Genomic DNA, 16,071 nt, shown 5'->3' on the forward strand with positions numbered 1-16,071 from the left:
TAGGTCCCACAGCTGGGGTGGGGGGAGATGGGGAGACTCTTGTCCAAGAAGCGGGAAACCTTCTGCAGGAGGCTTCAGTGTAGGGGAGGGAGGCCTGCAGGTTTCTGCATCCTGCCCACCCCCCCCCCAACAAAAACCAGGGAGATTGAGGGCAGAGCACCCAGAATGAGGTCAAGTCAAGAAGCTTTTACTATGCGCCAGGCACCACACTGAGGGTTGCTGGGGGATAAAGAAAAATGAGCGCAGGGTAAGATGTACCACCGACCTCTGTGAAGTCCCCCAGTCTTCTGCCCTGGTTCAGATCACATGTGGAACATTATGTTAGGCCTGGCAGGGCCTAACCTTGCAGGGCTAACAGAGGTGACCTCCCTTCCACCTTATAAAATGCCAGCCAGTTCTCTCCACCTTCTTGACTGGTGTGCATCCCTGGGGAATTGTGGGCCAGCCCAAAGTCTCTGCCCTTAGGGAGGGTAGGCATCCCTGCACCTCTGAAGCCAGGCTGGGGAGAAAAGCCAACATGAAGTTCAGGAATCAGAGAGGAGGTAGCTGACAGAGGCCCAGGCTGCCGCTGGATGGGCCCCGGGGTGACCCAGGGCGAGGGATGCTCCCGGGTGGTCTCTAGCAATGGACACAGTAGAGCTCCACACTGCCGCTGATCCGAAGCACCCGGAGCCGCCCTAGGGCCCGCTGCCCCAGGCTGGCAGCCCCCACCGCATTCCCATTCAGGGCTAATTTGAGGCCATTGTCCCAGCACAGGAGCAGGACCTAGGGAACAAAGGAGAGACTTGTGGGCGAAGCCGAGAGGTGGTGGGCGTGTGGGCCTGGCCAGCTGGGTAAGAGGAATCCTAGGCTATGGGGCTGGAAGAGACCAAGGCAGGAAGAGGTTAAGTGAGTCACCCCACATCCTACAGCTGGCAAGTGTGAGGATTAAAATTCAAACCCAGATCTCCCGACTCTCATTCTAGTTCTCTTTTACTCGGTAATGTTTGTAACGATGATCTAGCGGCCAGGTCTTGGATCTCCCACTGTGCCGGTGTGGCTATACCCTCCACCTGTGCCAATAGCAGCCCTCCTCTAACTTAGCTGGTTTTGAGGATTGTCATGACTGAAAAACTCCTCCTCCTGTGACATCCTTGGGGACGCACCCCTCTCCTAATGGAGCTGGGCTGGTCTTCAGGCGACAGACAAGTAGCGTGAGCCTGGACTCAGTGTTTTCAATTCATTCCATTGGCACGGCCTCAGAGAGCCCAACCTCAGCTTCCCGACACTGGGGAGCAGTAGCAGGAGGCCTCGGGATAGAAGAAGACTAGTGATTTCTTTGCGCAGGGGACTCCGAGGGAGGGAATCCTTCTCCCAAGCCAGGCCCAAACCTATTTGCAGCCACAGGGAGCTGTCCAGGGCACAGAGACATAGGTTGCCCAGGGTCACCCACAGCCATTACGCGTCAGAGTCTGTGGGACTTGGGCCCAGCTCTTCTGACTCTCTCTACTACCCAAAGCCACCTGCTGACCTTGACCGGATGGAACAGGAGGGAAAACAGAGGAGTCCTCCCTAGTTCTGTCTCATCAAAAATCGACAAGAGCTTTGGCAAGCGGCTTCCTTTCTCCATGTTCCCATCTAGAAAAGCAGGGTGTTGGAGGAGATGCTGACGGCGCTGTCCCTCCCCCTCCCCTGAATCCAGCCGTCCTTAGAGACTAAAGTTTTGGGGGGAGTTTAGGAAAAGGGGGTGTCTTGCTGGAGTCCCAGGAGCCCCTGCCTTACCTCAAAGAAGCGCTGTGGGTGAAAGAGGAAAGGGGCTGAGATCAGCTCCTTCCGGCCCCATGGGGAGATCCAGGCCAACGTGCGATTTCTAAAGGAAACCTCGAGCTTCATGGGTCTTTGGGCTGAATCGTCCTGTAGGCTCAGTGTGAATCTGGACCACGGAAGAGGGAGGGAGTTGCAGGGAGGGAGCACGCTTAGCTGAGTGCCTGGAGTAGATTTGGGGGATCTGGTGGGCGGACTCCTGCCTATGTAAGAGCTGTGGGGAGGGCAGAAAGTCTGGTCTTATCGGAATAGTGCAAATGCTAGTGCCCACTGAGCCCAGAGGCGCCCTCCTCAAGCCATCTGAGCCGGAACCAGGCACAGAAGACATGATGTCTACACCAGGCACCGCGAGACATATTCTTTTTTTTTTTTTTTTGTTTAATTTTAGTGAGGCAATTGGGGTTAAGTGACTTGCCCAGGGTCACACAGCTAGTAAGTGTTAAGTGTCTGAGGCCGGATTTGAACTCAATTACCCCTGACTCCAGGGCCGGTGCTTTAACCACTGCACCACCTAGCTGCCCCTGAGGCATGTTCTTTAGAGGGAGAAGAGACTCTCTCATTAAATAGAGAAAGTGACACCTAGAAAGGACGGGCCCAGGGTCACACAGGCATTAAGGGGAAGAAGTAGTGCCAAACCTGGCATTCTAGCCACACTGATTTAAGGAATAACAGCAGGCCAAAGAGGCCAAGAACTTCTGTGGCTCCCAGATACCCTCCTCCCCACACAAAGAAGGGAGGAATTGACCTTTTGTAAGTGGGTGCACTTTAGGCACAAAAGTGAATCTTTGGAATCTGTGCTTTGGATTGCAGCCTCGGCACCGTCTGGGACATTCTTTCCTGTGCCAGCCGGGGCTAAAGGGAAATAGGGCATAGGGGAAGAAATGGAATTTGGTTTCTTAAGGCAGAGGGAGACAGTCAGAGTGCTGTGTTTGGACTCTGCAGCCTCCTCGCTGTGCAACTTTGAGCAAGTCACTTTCTTCTCTGAGCCTCAGTGTTCTCATCTGGATAGTAGCATCTACCTGACAGAGTCATTGTGAGGGTCCAATGAGACAGAGTAGGCCAAGCAGGTCATGACAGCTATAATAATAATGACCCGTGGATAATATGTGACACAATGATTCCTGTAACTATGATGTTGATATGTTCTTTCTTCCTGTCCTGTTGGCTGCTTTCAGTACAGTAACAGAGGCCCAAACTAAATAAAGGCTCAGAGGATCATTGGTTTGACCTTGGAAGGGCCCCTCCATAGTCTGTCTGTACCCCACCTCACCCCCCAGGTGACAGCTGAATATATTGAAGCCCTTAGGAGATGATGTGACTTTCCCAAGGTCACAGGGTAGTAAGCTTTGGAGGTGGGATTTGAACCCAGGGCCTTTGACTCCAGAGACAACACGCCTTCCACTGTGCCACCATGTGGGAATGATGCATGGCAGATATTGGAGTTTGGGCTGGCCTGGTAGGGCATCATTGTGCTGGCCCTGGACCTCAGCCCCTGGTGGCCAGACTTTCTGGCTTGATTCCCCTGGCATGGCTGAGGGAGCCCAGGGTCACTCACCTCTAAGCAGAGATGATGCTTGGGAGAACCTAATAGCAATCAGCACATGTGTCTCTCCACCGAGGGCCAGGAGGTGGGGATGTTGGATAAAGGTTAAGAGTATGTGGTCTGGCAGAAAGGCAAGGGGATTGTGCAAAGCATGGTGACAACCTTCCTTTTAAAAGAGCTACAGGGGGCAGCTAGGTGGTGCAGTGGATAGAGCACTGGCCCTGGATTCAGGAGGACCTGAGTTCAAATCTGGCCTCGGACACTTAACACTTCCTAGCTGTGTGACCCTGGGCAAGTCACTTAACCCTCATTGCCCTGGGGAAAAAAAGAATATCATTGATTAAAAAAAAGGGGGGGGCAGCTAGGTGGCGCAGTGGATAAAGCGCAGGTCCTGCATTCAGGAGGACCTGAGTTCAAATCTGGCCTCAGATGCTTGGCACTTACTAGCTGTGTAACCCTGGGCAAGTCACTTAACCCCCATTACTCTGCCCCCCCCCAAAAAAAAACCAAGAGCTATGGAGTGCTCTACCTTCCCAGGGCCTGGGCCCCAAGAGATGTCACTGGTCACCTGCTTTGACCCCACTGAGCCTAGAAGTATGGGGACCCTGGCATTTATGTCCCTTGCTCTGAGAGGGGCAGTACTGGCTATGGAAGGAGTGCAGGCCTTGGGCCAGGGGACACCCCAAGTGCCTTAGACCCATAACTAGCTGTGTGACTCTGGGCTTGTCACACCTCACTTCCTTCATCTCTAAAATGGGGATAATCCCAGCACCTGCCTCACGGGGGCGCTAAATCACTCAGAACATTAGTCATTAGCATGGTCAAGAGTCTGAAGGGAGAAGCACTGGGGGTGGCCGGCTCTGAAGTGGGAGGTTCCCCCTGACTTCTGTTCTGTAACTGCCCCAGGAGGAGCACTCATTCACCCTCCCCCCTGGACACTGAGCTCCGCACAGGGGACTCACTCCCTCTCTTCCCCCTTGGACCACTCACTTCCTCCATCCTGCCGGTACCTACTCCTGAGGGTTGGGACACACGAGGCCCCGCACCACGATGACCTGTCCTGGCCACAGGCCCTGGGGAAGAGGCCAAGTGCAGGGAACTGCCTGAAAGCACAAGGAAGAGTTACTGAGATCCCAGGAGGCCCTGGGTCAGAGGGTGTCCCCAGGAGAAGCTGAGCCAAGGGGAAATAGGAGACTCATACCCAAGGATGGGCCCCCCTCCCCGCTCCAAGCAAGACCACAGCTTTTTACTGAACACTCCCCACCCACAAAAGAGTATATCTGCCCCCTGGACCCATGCCAAGGAAGGGATTTTCTAGAAAACCTCCTGGACCCTCAACCCTCCCTAGTCAGCAAACATTACCAGGTGCAAGGCACTATGCCTGATGTGGAGGCTATGGAAACAAAAAGTAGCCCCTGCCCTCAAGGGGCTTATAGTCTCACCAGGCTTTCTGCACAGTTCTACTTGCTGGGGCCAGCTTCTTACAAAGAAAAGGGAGGAGGCTGGGCAGAAACTTAGGCATCCCCCTTAAAGCCCTAACCCATGTGCAAGTCTCTTCAGCCCTGAGCCTCCCCCGCAACTGGCTCCCCAAGATGGGAGGGAAGCCTCACTCACCAGTCTGGAGCTCTTCAGTAAAAAAGGCTGTGAAGGGAAAAGGAGCTGGGAAGAGTGCCTCCCTCATCTGCCCAGCAGCCCCCTCCCGCCCAGCAACTCCCTCCCCCAGCATCCTGATCCCCCAGCCCCTCTCCCCCAAGCCCCTCTGGGTGTCCTGACAGGGCCAGATGCTACCCCAGCCTGGCCTTATCCAGGCTCAGCAGCTCTTCTCCACTGGGTCAAGAAGGGACTTTGGTGTAGAAAAGGCAGAGTTAAAGGCCAGCCCTCGGGGAGCTGAAGCCGGCCTGACTCTGGGCCTGGGGCCTGTCCCCTTGCACCACAGCAGTAGGGGAAGTGGCAGCCCTGGACTTGTGCAAGCTGGGAATGGCCCAGGGGTGGGTGGCAGGGAGGTGGCATCAGGCCACCCTCTGCACACAGTAACCCCCCTCCGGGGTTCTGTGCCCCAACTCAGGTCCCTCCCCACCCTGGAGAGCTCGGCGTGGGTGGGAAGGCGTGGTGGGGGTGGGGTGGCAGGGGCGTAGCTAGCCTCTCAAGGCCCTGCGATGGAGGACAGCAGCTTTGGCTGCTTGTCAGGACCCTGGGATGGAGCTGGGAGGTCCCACTTGTACTCACGTGTCCAGTTGGGTACTCTGTTCCACCCTCCACAAAGGGCTGTGCACAGAAGGACAAGACGGGTGACCGTGGCAAGCAGTGGCCAGCAAACATCCCTAACTGGCCACTTCATAGAAAGTCTCGTGGCTTTTCCCACGTGTGGGGGCTCACTCTGCCTGGGGAGGCTACTTGCTACCTGGCACAGGGCAGGGCCTGGTCTTTCTCCTTTGTGCCCACAGGGCCTGTCAGTGCCCAAGAAGCCATCTGCCCTATCTCCCCAGGGAATAGCTCCCAACCTTGCCCTCCCTCCCTGGTAAATCAGCCTGTGCCTCCAGCCTGGCCTCTGCAATTCTGCCTCTTCTCTCCCTGAATACTTCCTAGCTGGAACCAGAAAGCCCCTTCCTGCCCACCCAATGCTATAGGACAGAGTCCCGCTGCCCCAGGCCTGGGTTCCCAGAACCAATTACATTGCTGTTCAGGAATCCGATGGCTTTCACAAAGATATGGCCGTAAACGCCCAGGGTGTCCACTCTAGACAGCGGGAGCCGGTACGGATAGTGGAGGAAGTGTTGGCCATTCACGCTCACCTGTAGAGAAAGATGCCTGGTACCCCCGACACCACCGGCTCTCTCCACTCTTGCCTGCTCCCGCCCACTTCACCTTCAGGATGAGGAATGAGCTAACCAGGAACACCTGGTCTTCTGGGAAGGCTCTCAAGGAAAGGGCAAGAGTTGGACAGCAAAGAATTCCCCCTCCCTTAGTCTACACTGGCCTTCCCCCGCTCTTCTCATTCTCTCACTCCTTCCCCCCTTTTCTCTAGACACCCTGGCCTCCTTTCCCTCCTCCCCTCCCCCTCTTCCCTCCTTCTCTTCCTTCTCCTTTGCTCCCTCCCCCTCTTTTCTGTCCCTCTTCTTCTCTCCCTCCTCTCTCCTCTTTTCTCCCTTCTTCTCTCCTCTTCCTTTTCTTTTTCCTTCACTCCCCCCTCTTCTGTTTCTCTTCCTCTTTTTTGCTCCCTCCTTCTCTTTTCTCCCTTCTCTTTCTCACCTCTCCCTCCTCCTCCTTTCCAGACTGAGAACAGCCCAGGGCTTTCCATCCCCTGACTTCACCTATTACCTTTACATCCTCATTTCCAAAGAGGAAGAGGATCAGGAAACTGTCCCCTCTGCCCATGGCCAGCCCCGGCCAGCGTGCCTCCCGCTGCCATCTTCCACAGTTCAGGGTGTTGCAGATGACATGGGGTTTATTGGTGTAGAATCGAGGGTTAAAATGAATGGCGATATCTGGCCGTGGCTGCAGGCTGCAGCCACACTGGAAATCGATCTGGAACCTGGCAGGGCCAGGGCAGAGAGGGAAGGGAGATGATGATTAGCCCAGATGTCCCGGAGCCCCACCTGGGAAGGCTGTCACCTTGACTCTAAGGTAATAGGACAGACAATGGGCAGCCCTGTGCCCAGCACCCAAACACCTGGCTGGCCCCAACTCCCTGTGCAAGCTCAGGCCAAGCAGTTCTTATTCTGGGTCCTATGGAGCAAAGCAAGTAACCTCGCCCCCTTTCCCATCATTACCTTCTGGGGAGTTGCTGAGGATGGGGGAACCCTTTAGACACCAGGGACTTGAGCCTTCTTACCTCTGAGCATCAGGTGGGACCACGCCCTGGACCATGACCATCTTCCCAGCACGAAGGCCACCAAAAATTGTCGTGACATAGGGGATTACCTGAACCAGCCAGGGAAACAAAGTCATGATGTGATGTGGCAGGGGGCAGGGTACCCACACTAGAGATGGGAAGGCTAGAGAGAGACACATCTGAAGGAGATTTTTTTTTTTTTTTTTGTGAGGCAATTGGGGTTGACTTGCCCAGGGTCACACAACTAGTAAGTGTTGTGTCTGAGGCTAGATTTGAACTCAGGTCCTCCTGACTCCAGGGCCGGTGCTTTATCCCCTGTGCCACCTAGCTGCCCCAGGAGATTTGTTTTTAAGGCAATGTGATGTAATGAAAAGAGAACTGGACATGAAGTCAAGAGGAGATGTGGCCTTGAACGCTCCCTCCAGCACTTACTAGCTGTGTGAACCAATGCAAGATGGTCTTGATATCATAATACAATATTAATTCTGGAAGTATTATTCTCCTGTATTCTAAATTGTTTGTTTTTCCAACTGATTATTTGATCAGATTCTATAAAGTATTTCCTTGGTAAATCGATTGCCATGGTAAGTATAAATTAATTCTAGAAGTATTAATATTTTTATTAAGCTTTATACATATATATATATATATATATAAAATAAGGGATTAATGGGCAGCTCACATTGATTCTCAAGGTGATGTGATTTTACTTATTAATGCATTGATGGAAATTATGTAATAATGAATAATACTGTCAGTCATTTACATTTATCATCTACTATATGTGATTGTGACTATATATTTGTAGTTATTATTTGAAATTATTGTATAATATTCTGAGTCATGAAGCAAATTCACATTTTTTGCTTTCATCAATATCTTCATTTGTTAAATCCATATGAGCCTTAGATTATGGGAACTTACCATTTCAGATATTAATTGCCTTTATTCGGAGTTATCAGATCAGAGCAGCCAAGATAACAGTCATTTAGGAGGGGAATACATACAAGAGCGTGTATTGAACTGTCACAGGACGTGTAACAAGCAGGAAGTCTAGGTACTGCACTGCCTTGGGAAAGGCTGAGAGAATGGCCATTGGTAAGAGCTGAGGTTGGATTCTCTTGGTTTAATTTCATGCCCTGCCCCCCCCCCCCAGCACTGGATGGCCAGGCTATGCCATCTCATTCTACACCTGGCTTTGATTCCCCCTCCTATATTCCTGATGCCATGGATGTCTCAATCCCATGCATCTGATTAAGCCTGACTCAATTTCCCTTCCACATATTGCACTGGTTGTCTGCAGAACCATGAAGCTTGGCAACATTTGTTTCCTTTACTTCTCTGTTCTTTTATGGTAACCCCATAATTATCTCAGGTATCATGATAAACACGATGTTGAATTTGGCCTTGGCATTTATTACCAGTTATATTAGATTCTTTACTTTCTCATAATGGCATGAGGATAATTAGGCACATGAAGGCAAAAAGTGATGAAACCAGGATATAAATCCTTTTTAAAATTAATATCAAAATTGTCTTAGTCCTGTATTAAAGAAGGTATAAATAAATAAATCAGCATAACTTATGGACTCTTTTGCAAATAACTTAAGGGTATATTCACTTTTGTTAAGAAGTTATTATAATTGAAATTAATCTGACAATTTTTATATTATACTGTCTCAATTTATTCTCCACAGGGGGAATTATAATTTGATTTGGTTATTGGCAAATCTATTTAAAATTGTGTTAAGATCAATTTTATAGGAAACCTTCCAGCAGTTTGGAGAACCAGGCAATCCCCAGTGTTCACTGGGTACCTGATTCCAAATTCCATCCACACCTGAGAGACTGCTTTACAACCACACCTGAGACCATGCCTAGAATCCAGAGCCAGAATCCAGAGCTATACACAGATGACATCCCAAGAACCACTTGACTTTCAAAGACTTAAATGGACATTTTCCTGTTTTCCTTTTCCTATTGCATACATGATTTGTGATATTCACCTCCTAAAGGGGACTGTTCCCTTTAGTTTTTGTCAATGTGTTGCTCAATTTCTTTTCTCTCTTTTCATTCTCCTTATATTGTTAGTCATAGAACTCCTTTATAAGTATTTTGTTTATATTCATTGCTTCATTTAAGGAAACCCTGTTTCTTAACAAAGGAGAGGGGGGATTGTGAGAAAATTATTAATAATAGGGGTTTTGGGACTCCCAGAAGCCCCTGCTGAGAGAGCTGGGCCTGACCTTTCTTAAGGTCAGCCTAGAGTCAGGAAGTTACCTCACTCAAAACCACACCTACCTGAAAGCCTTGTTCCTACCAGAGGATCTGTTCTCTGGGCTCTGACCTCAGCACGACTACACTGAACCACCCTGAGATCCAGTGAACCAATAGATTTGAGTGATACTAGCCAATGAGCTTTGAACAATGTGTATGGGTGGGCTCTGCTCCTGCCTGCAGTGAGCTTGCACAGACACTGGCTTTCTTTTTGGTGTGGGAACTTGGTGAGAGCAGATGCAGCCCACTGGGGTTCCCCATTTTATCTTTTCTCTCTCTTCTATTTCCTAGCGAGGCTCTCCTATCTTTCAGAGCCATGTGTGCTCTCATTACTAATATTTAATATACTTTAATAAATGCTTAATGCCCCAAACTTGGTGCAGTAGTCTCTAATTTCTAAGTAACAAATAGATGATAAATCCCAGCTAATTTTCCCTACGCTTGGGACAGTAACAGGGCGACCACATATAGTTTTACTTGCCACAATGGGCAAGTCTAAATGACTTCTGGGATCCTCAGGATCCTCTTCTATCAGGTGGGCATAGGAGTGTTATTCCCTACCTCACAGAGGGGGTAAGGATCAAATAAGATCCTGGATATAAAGAGCTTTGCAAACCTTAACACACTAAGAGCTGGATGTCATCACTGCTGTTGTCAGAAGGCATTCATGATTTTGGAAAAATCAAAGTTCTTATAAAGAAAAAAGAAGCATTCTTCGGAATTTTTGTTTCCCTTCTCACCCAGCCCCACCTTTCACATCTGGGGTGATGCTGGTGTCCCTCATATGCACTGGGGTTCCATAGCTCAGGAGGCCCAGTTATTTGGGCCTGACCTTTTCAGTTCCCACCACCCCCAACCCCATAGACTGTGAGCTAATGGAGGACAGGAACTGTTTTGTTTTGGTCTGTACCCCAGGGTCTAATAAATTGATGCCTTTTGATGGATTCATCACAAAGGGGTGTATCTCCTGAGAGAGACAGCATGATATAGGGAACAACTCTGAACCAGGAGACAGAAGACTTGGGTTCAAATTTTGTCTCAGACATCTATTGGTTGTGTGATGCTGGGCAAGCTGTTCAAATCTTGTAGCCTCAGTTTCCTTATCTGTAAAATGGGGATAATAACAACTACCTTGCCAAGTAGTTGTGAGGCATAACAGCAGCAGCAGCTAGCATTTATATAATGCCTTAAGGTTTTTAAAGCTCTTTATATATGCTATTTCATTTGATCATCACAAAATCCTTAGAAGCAGATTCACACAGCTATTCTCTCTCCTATTTCTCCATATTCCTACTACAGTCATCATTTCTTATAGCACAAACACATTCTATTTTATTTATGTGCCACACTCTATTCAGTCTGAGGGACACCTGCTTTGTTTCCAGTTTTTTACTGGTTGGTCACATTTTAATCCCTTTTATTTTTTAAAAATCCCTTTTAAATCAACAAAGTTTCACTTTTAGCTCATTTGCTGATATGTGACAAATTATGGGCTGGGGGATTGCCCCTCTGGATGGGTAGGAGAGGGGCATGGGGGAGGGTACCTCTATTTGTGCCCAGCTCTGCCAGGCTCCCCAGGGTGTTAGAATACCTTGACCTTAGAGGTGCCAGCTCTGGACCCTGCCTTCAGCTCAGGGGTGGGAGCAGGTGTCCACTTGACACCCATCAAATCACCACAGATGCTTAAAAAAAGGAAATTGACAAATGCTGGAAAGGCTGGTGGAGTTGAGTGGGTCCAGTCATTCTGGAAAGTGATTTGGAACCATACCTGTATTATCACTAAACTGTGCGTGCCCTTTAACCCAGCTATACTCCAAAGATATCAAAGAAAGAGGAAGAAGACCCATATATACAAACATATTTGTAGCAACTCTTTGTGGCAAAATACTGGAAACAAAGGAGGGAAGTCCATCAATTGTGGAACAGCTGAACAAACAATGGCATATGTATATAATGGAATGTTATGGTGGTGTTTTACTTTTGACTTGCCCAAGGTCACACAGATAGTACTACTAATAAGAATAGCTAACTTAACTGGCATTAAGGTTTGCAAAGAACTTTACCAAGATCTCCTAGGTGTTTCATAGCAACTCTGTGGGGTGAGGGAATGAAAGTACTATTATCTCCACTTTATAGAGAATGCTGAGGCTAAGAGTGGGTTGATCATTTAAATGTTAGAGTCAGGATTCAAATTCCTCTCTTCTTGCTTCCAAACTGAAAACTCTCCCTACTCTGCCATGTGGCTTGTAACAAGATTCAGGATTCTAATCCAGGAGACCTCCCCTCCCCCAACTCTAGATTCAGGGTGCTTTCCACTCCACTGTATACATGGTGCTCTGAGGACAGGAGAATGCTCCACAGCCAGAGACCACTGATGGTGGGAAGGGGATAAATCTGACCTACTTCCCAGCATTCATTACTATAATGTGGGAGGTCAGAGCCCCTGGCACCAAGAGTTCCCCAGCCAGGGAAACTACTTACCGGGTAAAAGATTGGTGGCTGCAAGATGAAGCTGTCAGGAAGGGGGTCCAGACCTCCTTCTCCTCGCCACATGGAGGGTGGGTGGGTGAGTGAATGAAGAGCCTGGCAGCTATCTGAGATTGGGAGCTGGTAAGGCCAAGATCAGCCTGCCCACCTGATTGACTCTTGTTTCCTGGGGCTGGATCTGAATGCACCCAAAGCCCTTTCTCCCAGCGCTTGCTCTAGCCTACCCCCTTCAGGGTCCTAATGCCCTCTGGCTAGTTCTGGATGGCTATTTGCTTGGGGAGGCCTTTTGGGAATCAGCCATGCCCCCTGCCCCCCAACCAAACCAACCTAGGAATCACAGATTTAGTCCTTAAAGAAACCTTAGGGACAATCCAGTCAGACCCTCTCATTTTACACTCAGAATGCAATTCAAGGCTACATTTCTTTCTTTCTTTCTTTTTTTTTTGGTGGGGCAATGGGAATCAAGTGACTTGCCCAGGGTCACACAGCTAGTAAGTGTCAAGTGTCTAAGGCTGGATTTGAACTCAGGACCTCCTGAATCCAGGGCTGGTGCTTTATCCACTGTGCCACCTAGCTGCCCCCCAAGTCTACATTTCTTAAATGCCTGCTATGTGCCAGGTACTATATCAGAAAGCCAAAATACAGACAAAACCCAAACATTCGCTGCCCTCGTGAAGCTGAACCTCTGGGAGGGGCAAGGGTGGTAGTGGAGCAATAGGATGACATCCACAGAGAAGAACATAAAACATACATACAAGAGTCAGCTCCAGTCCCATCCCTAACAGGAGGTCTGCCTTGGTTTCCCCCATTGCTAGTGCCTTCCCTTCTAAGATTGCTCTCTATCAGCTCCAGGAGTTCTTAACCTTTGTTGAGTCTCGGACCTCTTGGGCACTCTGGGAGAAATCCCTCCTCAGAAGAATGTTTTTAAAGGCATCAAATAAAATACACAGGATTACAAAGGAAAATACAAAAATATATTGAAATATAGGTATCAAAATACTTTTAATGAAAGTTCATGGACTCCCCCCCCCCATTAGAATGTGAGCTCTTTGAGGAAAGGGACTGTTTTTGCACACATGCCCCCCCCCCCCTCCCTTTTCATCCTTAGGGCTTAGCATAGTGCCTGGCAAACAGTAAATGCTTAGCGTGTTTGTTGACTTATTTGCCTTGACTCGGAGCATAAACAGCAGCAAGTTCTTTTCCCAAGGTCTCCCAGGTAGTAGGGAGCAGAAATCTGGATTTGAACTCAGGTCTTTCCACTGTTCCAGCCTCTCTAAAAGGGAGAGGTTCTTGCCCATGGTTACAAATGAAACAAATGACACATGGGAAATCACTGGATGCTAATGGAGCTGGAAGGGGCCTCAGAAGTCACCCAGTCTAACCCCTTCATTGTGTAGGTTTGGAAACTAAGTGCCCCGCTGGGGAAGTGACTTGTCCAAGGCCACACAGCTGGGGGGTGGTGGGGTTAAGGGGTCAGGTCTTGAACCCTGTCACTTCATTCTTCCCCCTGCACCATTTCACCCCATTCCTCCCCAGTTCCGGCTTGAGCCCTGACCTCAGTTGGCACCCAGAAGACTCGGCCAGATGGTGTGCAACAAGAGGGTGTGCAATCAGACTTTCTGAATCCAGGCCCCAAAAGTTAACCCTTTCAGATCAGGATGAGGTAAGTTCTAAGAGACCCATATTCATGGGTGGGTCAGGAGCTAGGCGGGGTGGGGCTGGGACTTGTTGGCACCCCTTGGGGTTAGCATGACTGTTGGCTCTTCCCCAACCCCTCAGGGATTCCTCTTCATTTCTGCCAAAACCCTAGCCCCTCTGTGGCCTGGCGGTGGGGTGGGGGGAGGATGCATTTTTATTTTGGAGAAGCTAAGTCTCTCCTTCTTGTAGTATACTCTTTTCTGACAGGTGACTCTGGCCCTACCTCTGCCACCTGCTCCCTTCCCCACCCCCCTCCCCCAGCCCCCTTCCATAACTTCCTGTCTCTTCCCAGGGTTGGTGGCTTTGGATAGGGTTCCTTTTCAGCACTGACTCTGGGAAAGTGCCCAGGTGTCCAAAAGCTAGGGAGTCTGACCCAAAGGAGGACAGAGGATCTCAGGGCATGGGATTTAAACCACCCAGCTCAATGGTTCCCAGCGTTTTTTTTGCATATGAAAATCCCCCTTTAATAGTAGAGAACCACTGGATTAGGAATAAGGAAGACCTGGGCTCAAATCCTGCCTCTGACCCTTCCTTCCAAACCACTCAAACATGGGCAAATATTAACCTCCATGAGCCTCAGTTTTCTCATCTTTCAGATGGGGATGGTTGTGACATTTAAGTTGTTGCCAAGATCCCAGGTGATAGCACTCGGTTATGGAAACAGCAGCAACTGTTATCACATTCCTGGAGTAGGGCTACCCTAGCATTGGTGGGTTGAAAATGCACAATGACAGAAAACTCCTGCAGATTCAGTTAGAGAACAGATTTCATCCCACAGGCTTCCTCCCAGGGTTGTAGGTCAGGATCTGCCCATCTGTAATGAGCGGGTTAGAGCAGGGTCTTTTTAAACCTTTTTTGTCCAAAGAGCCATTTGCCAGTCTAGGGAGAACTACACTGCATTGAATTGATTCTGTAAAGTACCCAGAGCCCCTCCCTCCCTGGGGCTGTTGTGAGGATCATGTGTCCCAGTTATTTCTCATCATCCTAACAGATCTGGAAAGTGAACCCAGGTCCTTTGATTTCACACTCAGCAATAGCAACAATAACGCAGTGGCTCACACTGAAAGAGACTTCAGGGTTGGCAAAGTGCATTAAACACATCTCGTTTGAGCCTCACAACAACCCTGGAGGTAGATGCTGTTATTATCCCCACTTTTGTAGTTGTTGTTTAGTCATTTTCAGTCATGTCTGACTCTCTGTGACCCCATTTTGGGGTTTTCTTGGTAAAGATACTGGAGGGATTTGCCATTTCCTTCTCCAGCTCATTTTACAGATGAGGAAACAGGCAAATAGGGTGAAGTGACTTGCCCAGGGTCACACAGCTGGGAAATGTCTGAGACCCTGTTTGAACTCAGGTTTTCCCGAGTCAGGCCCAGGCTTCATCTACTCCACCACCAGGTGGCCCCAGAGATGAGGAAAAGAGCACAAGACTAACAGAACCACGGCTGATAGCTGATCTTCTCCTTACCTTATCTTTATCCTCTACCCCAGGGGCCACAGGGGTCCTAAGTGAGTATAAACTGACAAAATGGTGGGGGTGCTACTCTAAGCCTCAGATCATAGACGGAGAGCTGGAGGAGACCCCGAGGGTCATCGAGTCCATTGTTGTTATCCCTCTGCCTCTGTGAGCCTCAGTTACCTCATCTGTAAAATGAGGACCATCATACCTATAGCTCTTCCTTCATAGGTAAGTGAAATTATTGTCATTCCAGACATTAAGGTAGAGATTAAGTTACTTGTAACGTGTCACATAGTAAATGTCTGATGTGATATTTGAACTCAGTTCTTCGTCTCTAGAATATCTTGTGAAGCTAGTTTGTTTCCTTGTTGTCCCTAAAGATTTTGGGGGTAATCTATTCAAGTACTGAAGCAGATGTTGAGTTACCACAAGTCAATATTTTACCAAGAACCTTTTCCTATGTTTGAAATAGTAATTTTTAAACTCTTTAATCTGAAGTTTAGTGTTAAACTCTTCACCATATTGATCATTCTTTACTGCATTTTACTGAGGAAGCCAATCATATTCTTGTTGTCATCCCAGAAGAATCAGGAAGGTGTTGGCCTTTGGGTCCAAGCACTTTTCTTTCCTTGATGTGTCTTAAGATCTCAAAGCTGGTGTCCTCTTGTTAATTGGAGATGAAGTGCAGGTGTCCAGAAAATTCTGGGCTCAGATTAGTCTACAGAGCAGGCCTTTACACAGCTGAAGTGAGCTCCCCCATCAAGCCGTATTTTGTAGGTTTTCAATCAGAACCTGTCTTTGCTAAGGCTTTTGCCAGGTTTCCACTTGGGTTCACCTGACCTTGTCTTTGCTGAACCCTTTGGTCTTGATAGTGGCCGAGCAGCCTTTCTCTCTGATTGTTGATCGATAGTAACAATCCCTTGGACAACTTCACTGCTGCCAGGCAGTGGGGTGGAAGTTCTTGACAATGTT

General features: G+C 49.0%; 1 protein-coding gene across 3 annotated transcripts; it reads right to left on the reverse strand.

Moving 5' to 3' along the window:
• Positions 1–368: 368 nt before the first annotated feature.
• LGALS12 (galectin 12) lies at positions 369–12,062 on the reverse strand. 3 transcript variants are annotated; one of them, XM_043972635.1, is made up of 9 exons: positions 11,937–12,062; positions 7,182–7,267; positions 6,665–6,884; positions 6,019–6,138; positions 5,573–5,611; positions 4,961–4,987; positions 4,361–4,449; positions 1,762–1,912; positions 369–765 (listed from the first exon to the last, which is right to left on the reverse strand). In XM_043972635.1, exons 1-9 carry the CDS (start codon positions 12,006–12,008, stop codon positions 619–621), a joined length of 951 nt encoding a protein of 316 aa, XP_043828570.1. In that variant the 5' UTR covers positions 12,009–12,062; the 3' UTR covers positions 369–618. The 3 variants fall into 3 exon arrangements, with proteins under 3 accessions (XP_043828570.1, XP_043828569.1, XP_043828571.1); XM_043972634.1 differs by having other exon boundaries at positions 6,665–6,878; positions 7,179–7,267; XM_043972636.1 differs by lacking the exon at positions 4,961–4,987 and having other exon boundaries at positions 6,665–6,878; positions 7,179–7,267.
• Between the last annotated feature and the right edge of the window lie 4,009 nt (positions 12,063–16,071).

This window comes from Dromiciops gliroides, chromosome 6 (assembly GCF_019393635.1).
Source record: "Dromiciops gliroides isolate mDroGli1 chromosome 6, mDroGli1.pri, whole genome shotgun sequence".
In the NCBI taxonomy this organism is placed as follows: Eukaryota; Metazoa; Chordata; class Mammalia; order Microbiotheria; family Microbiotheriidae; genus Dromiciops; species Dromiciops gliroides.

What these genes read in the sequence shown, in the direction of transcription:
- LGALS12 (XM_043972635.1), bottom strand. Translation starts at nt 12,008, where the DNA reads ATGTGGCGAGGAGAAGGAGGTCTGGACCCCCTTCCTGACAGCTTCATC. An exon ending in TTGGAAATGAGGATGTAAAG is followed by an intron (nt 6,139 to 6,664) that starts GTAATAGGTGAA and finishes CTTTCTCTACAG; the next exon opens with GTGAGCGTGAATGGCCAACA. An exon ending in GTGTGTCCCAACCCTCAGGA is followed by an intron (nt 1,913 to 4,360) that starts GTAGGTACCGGC and finishes TCCGTGGTCCAG; the next exon opens with ATTCACACTGAGCCTACAGG.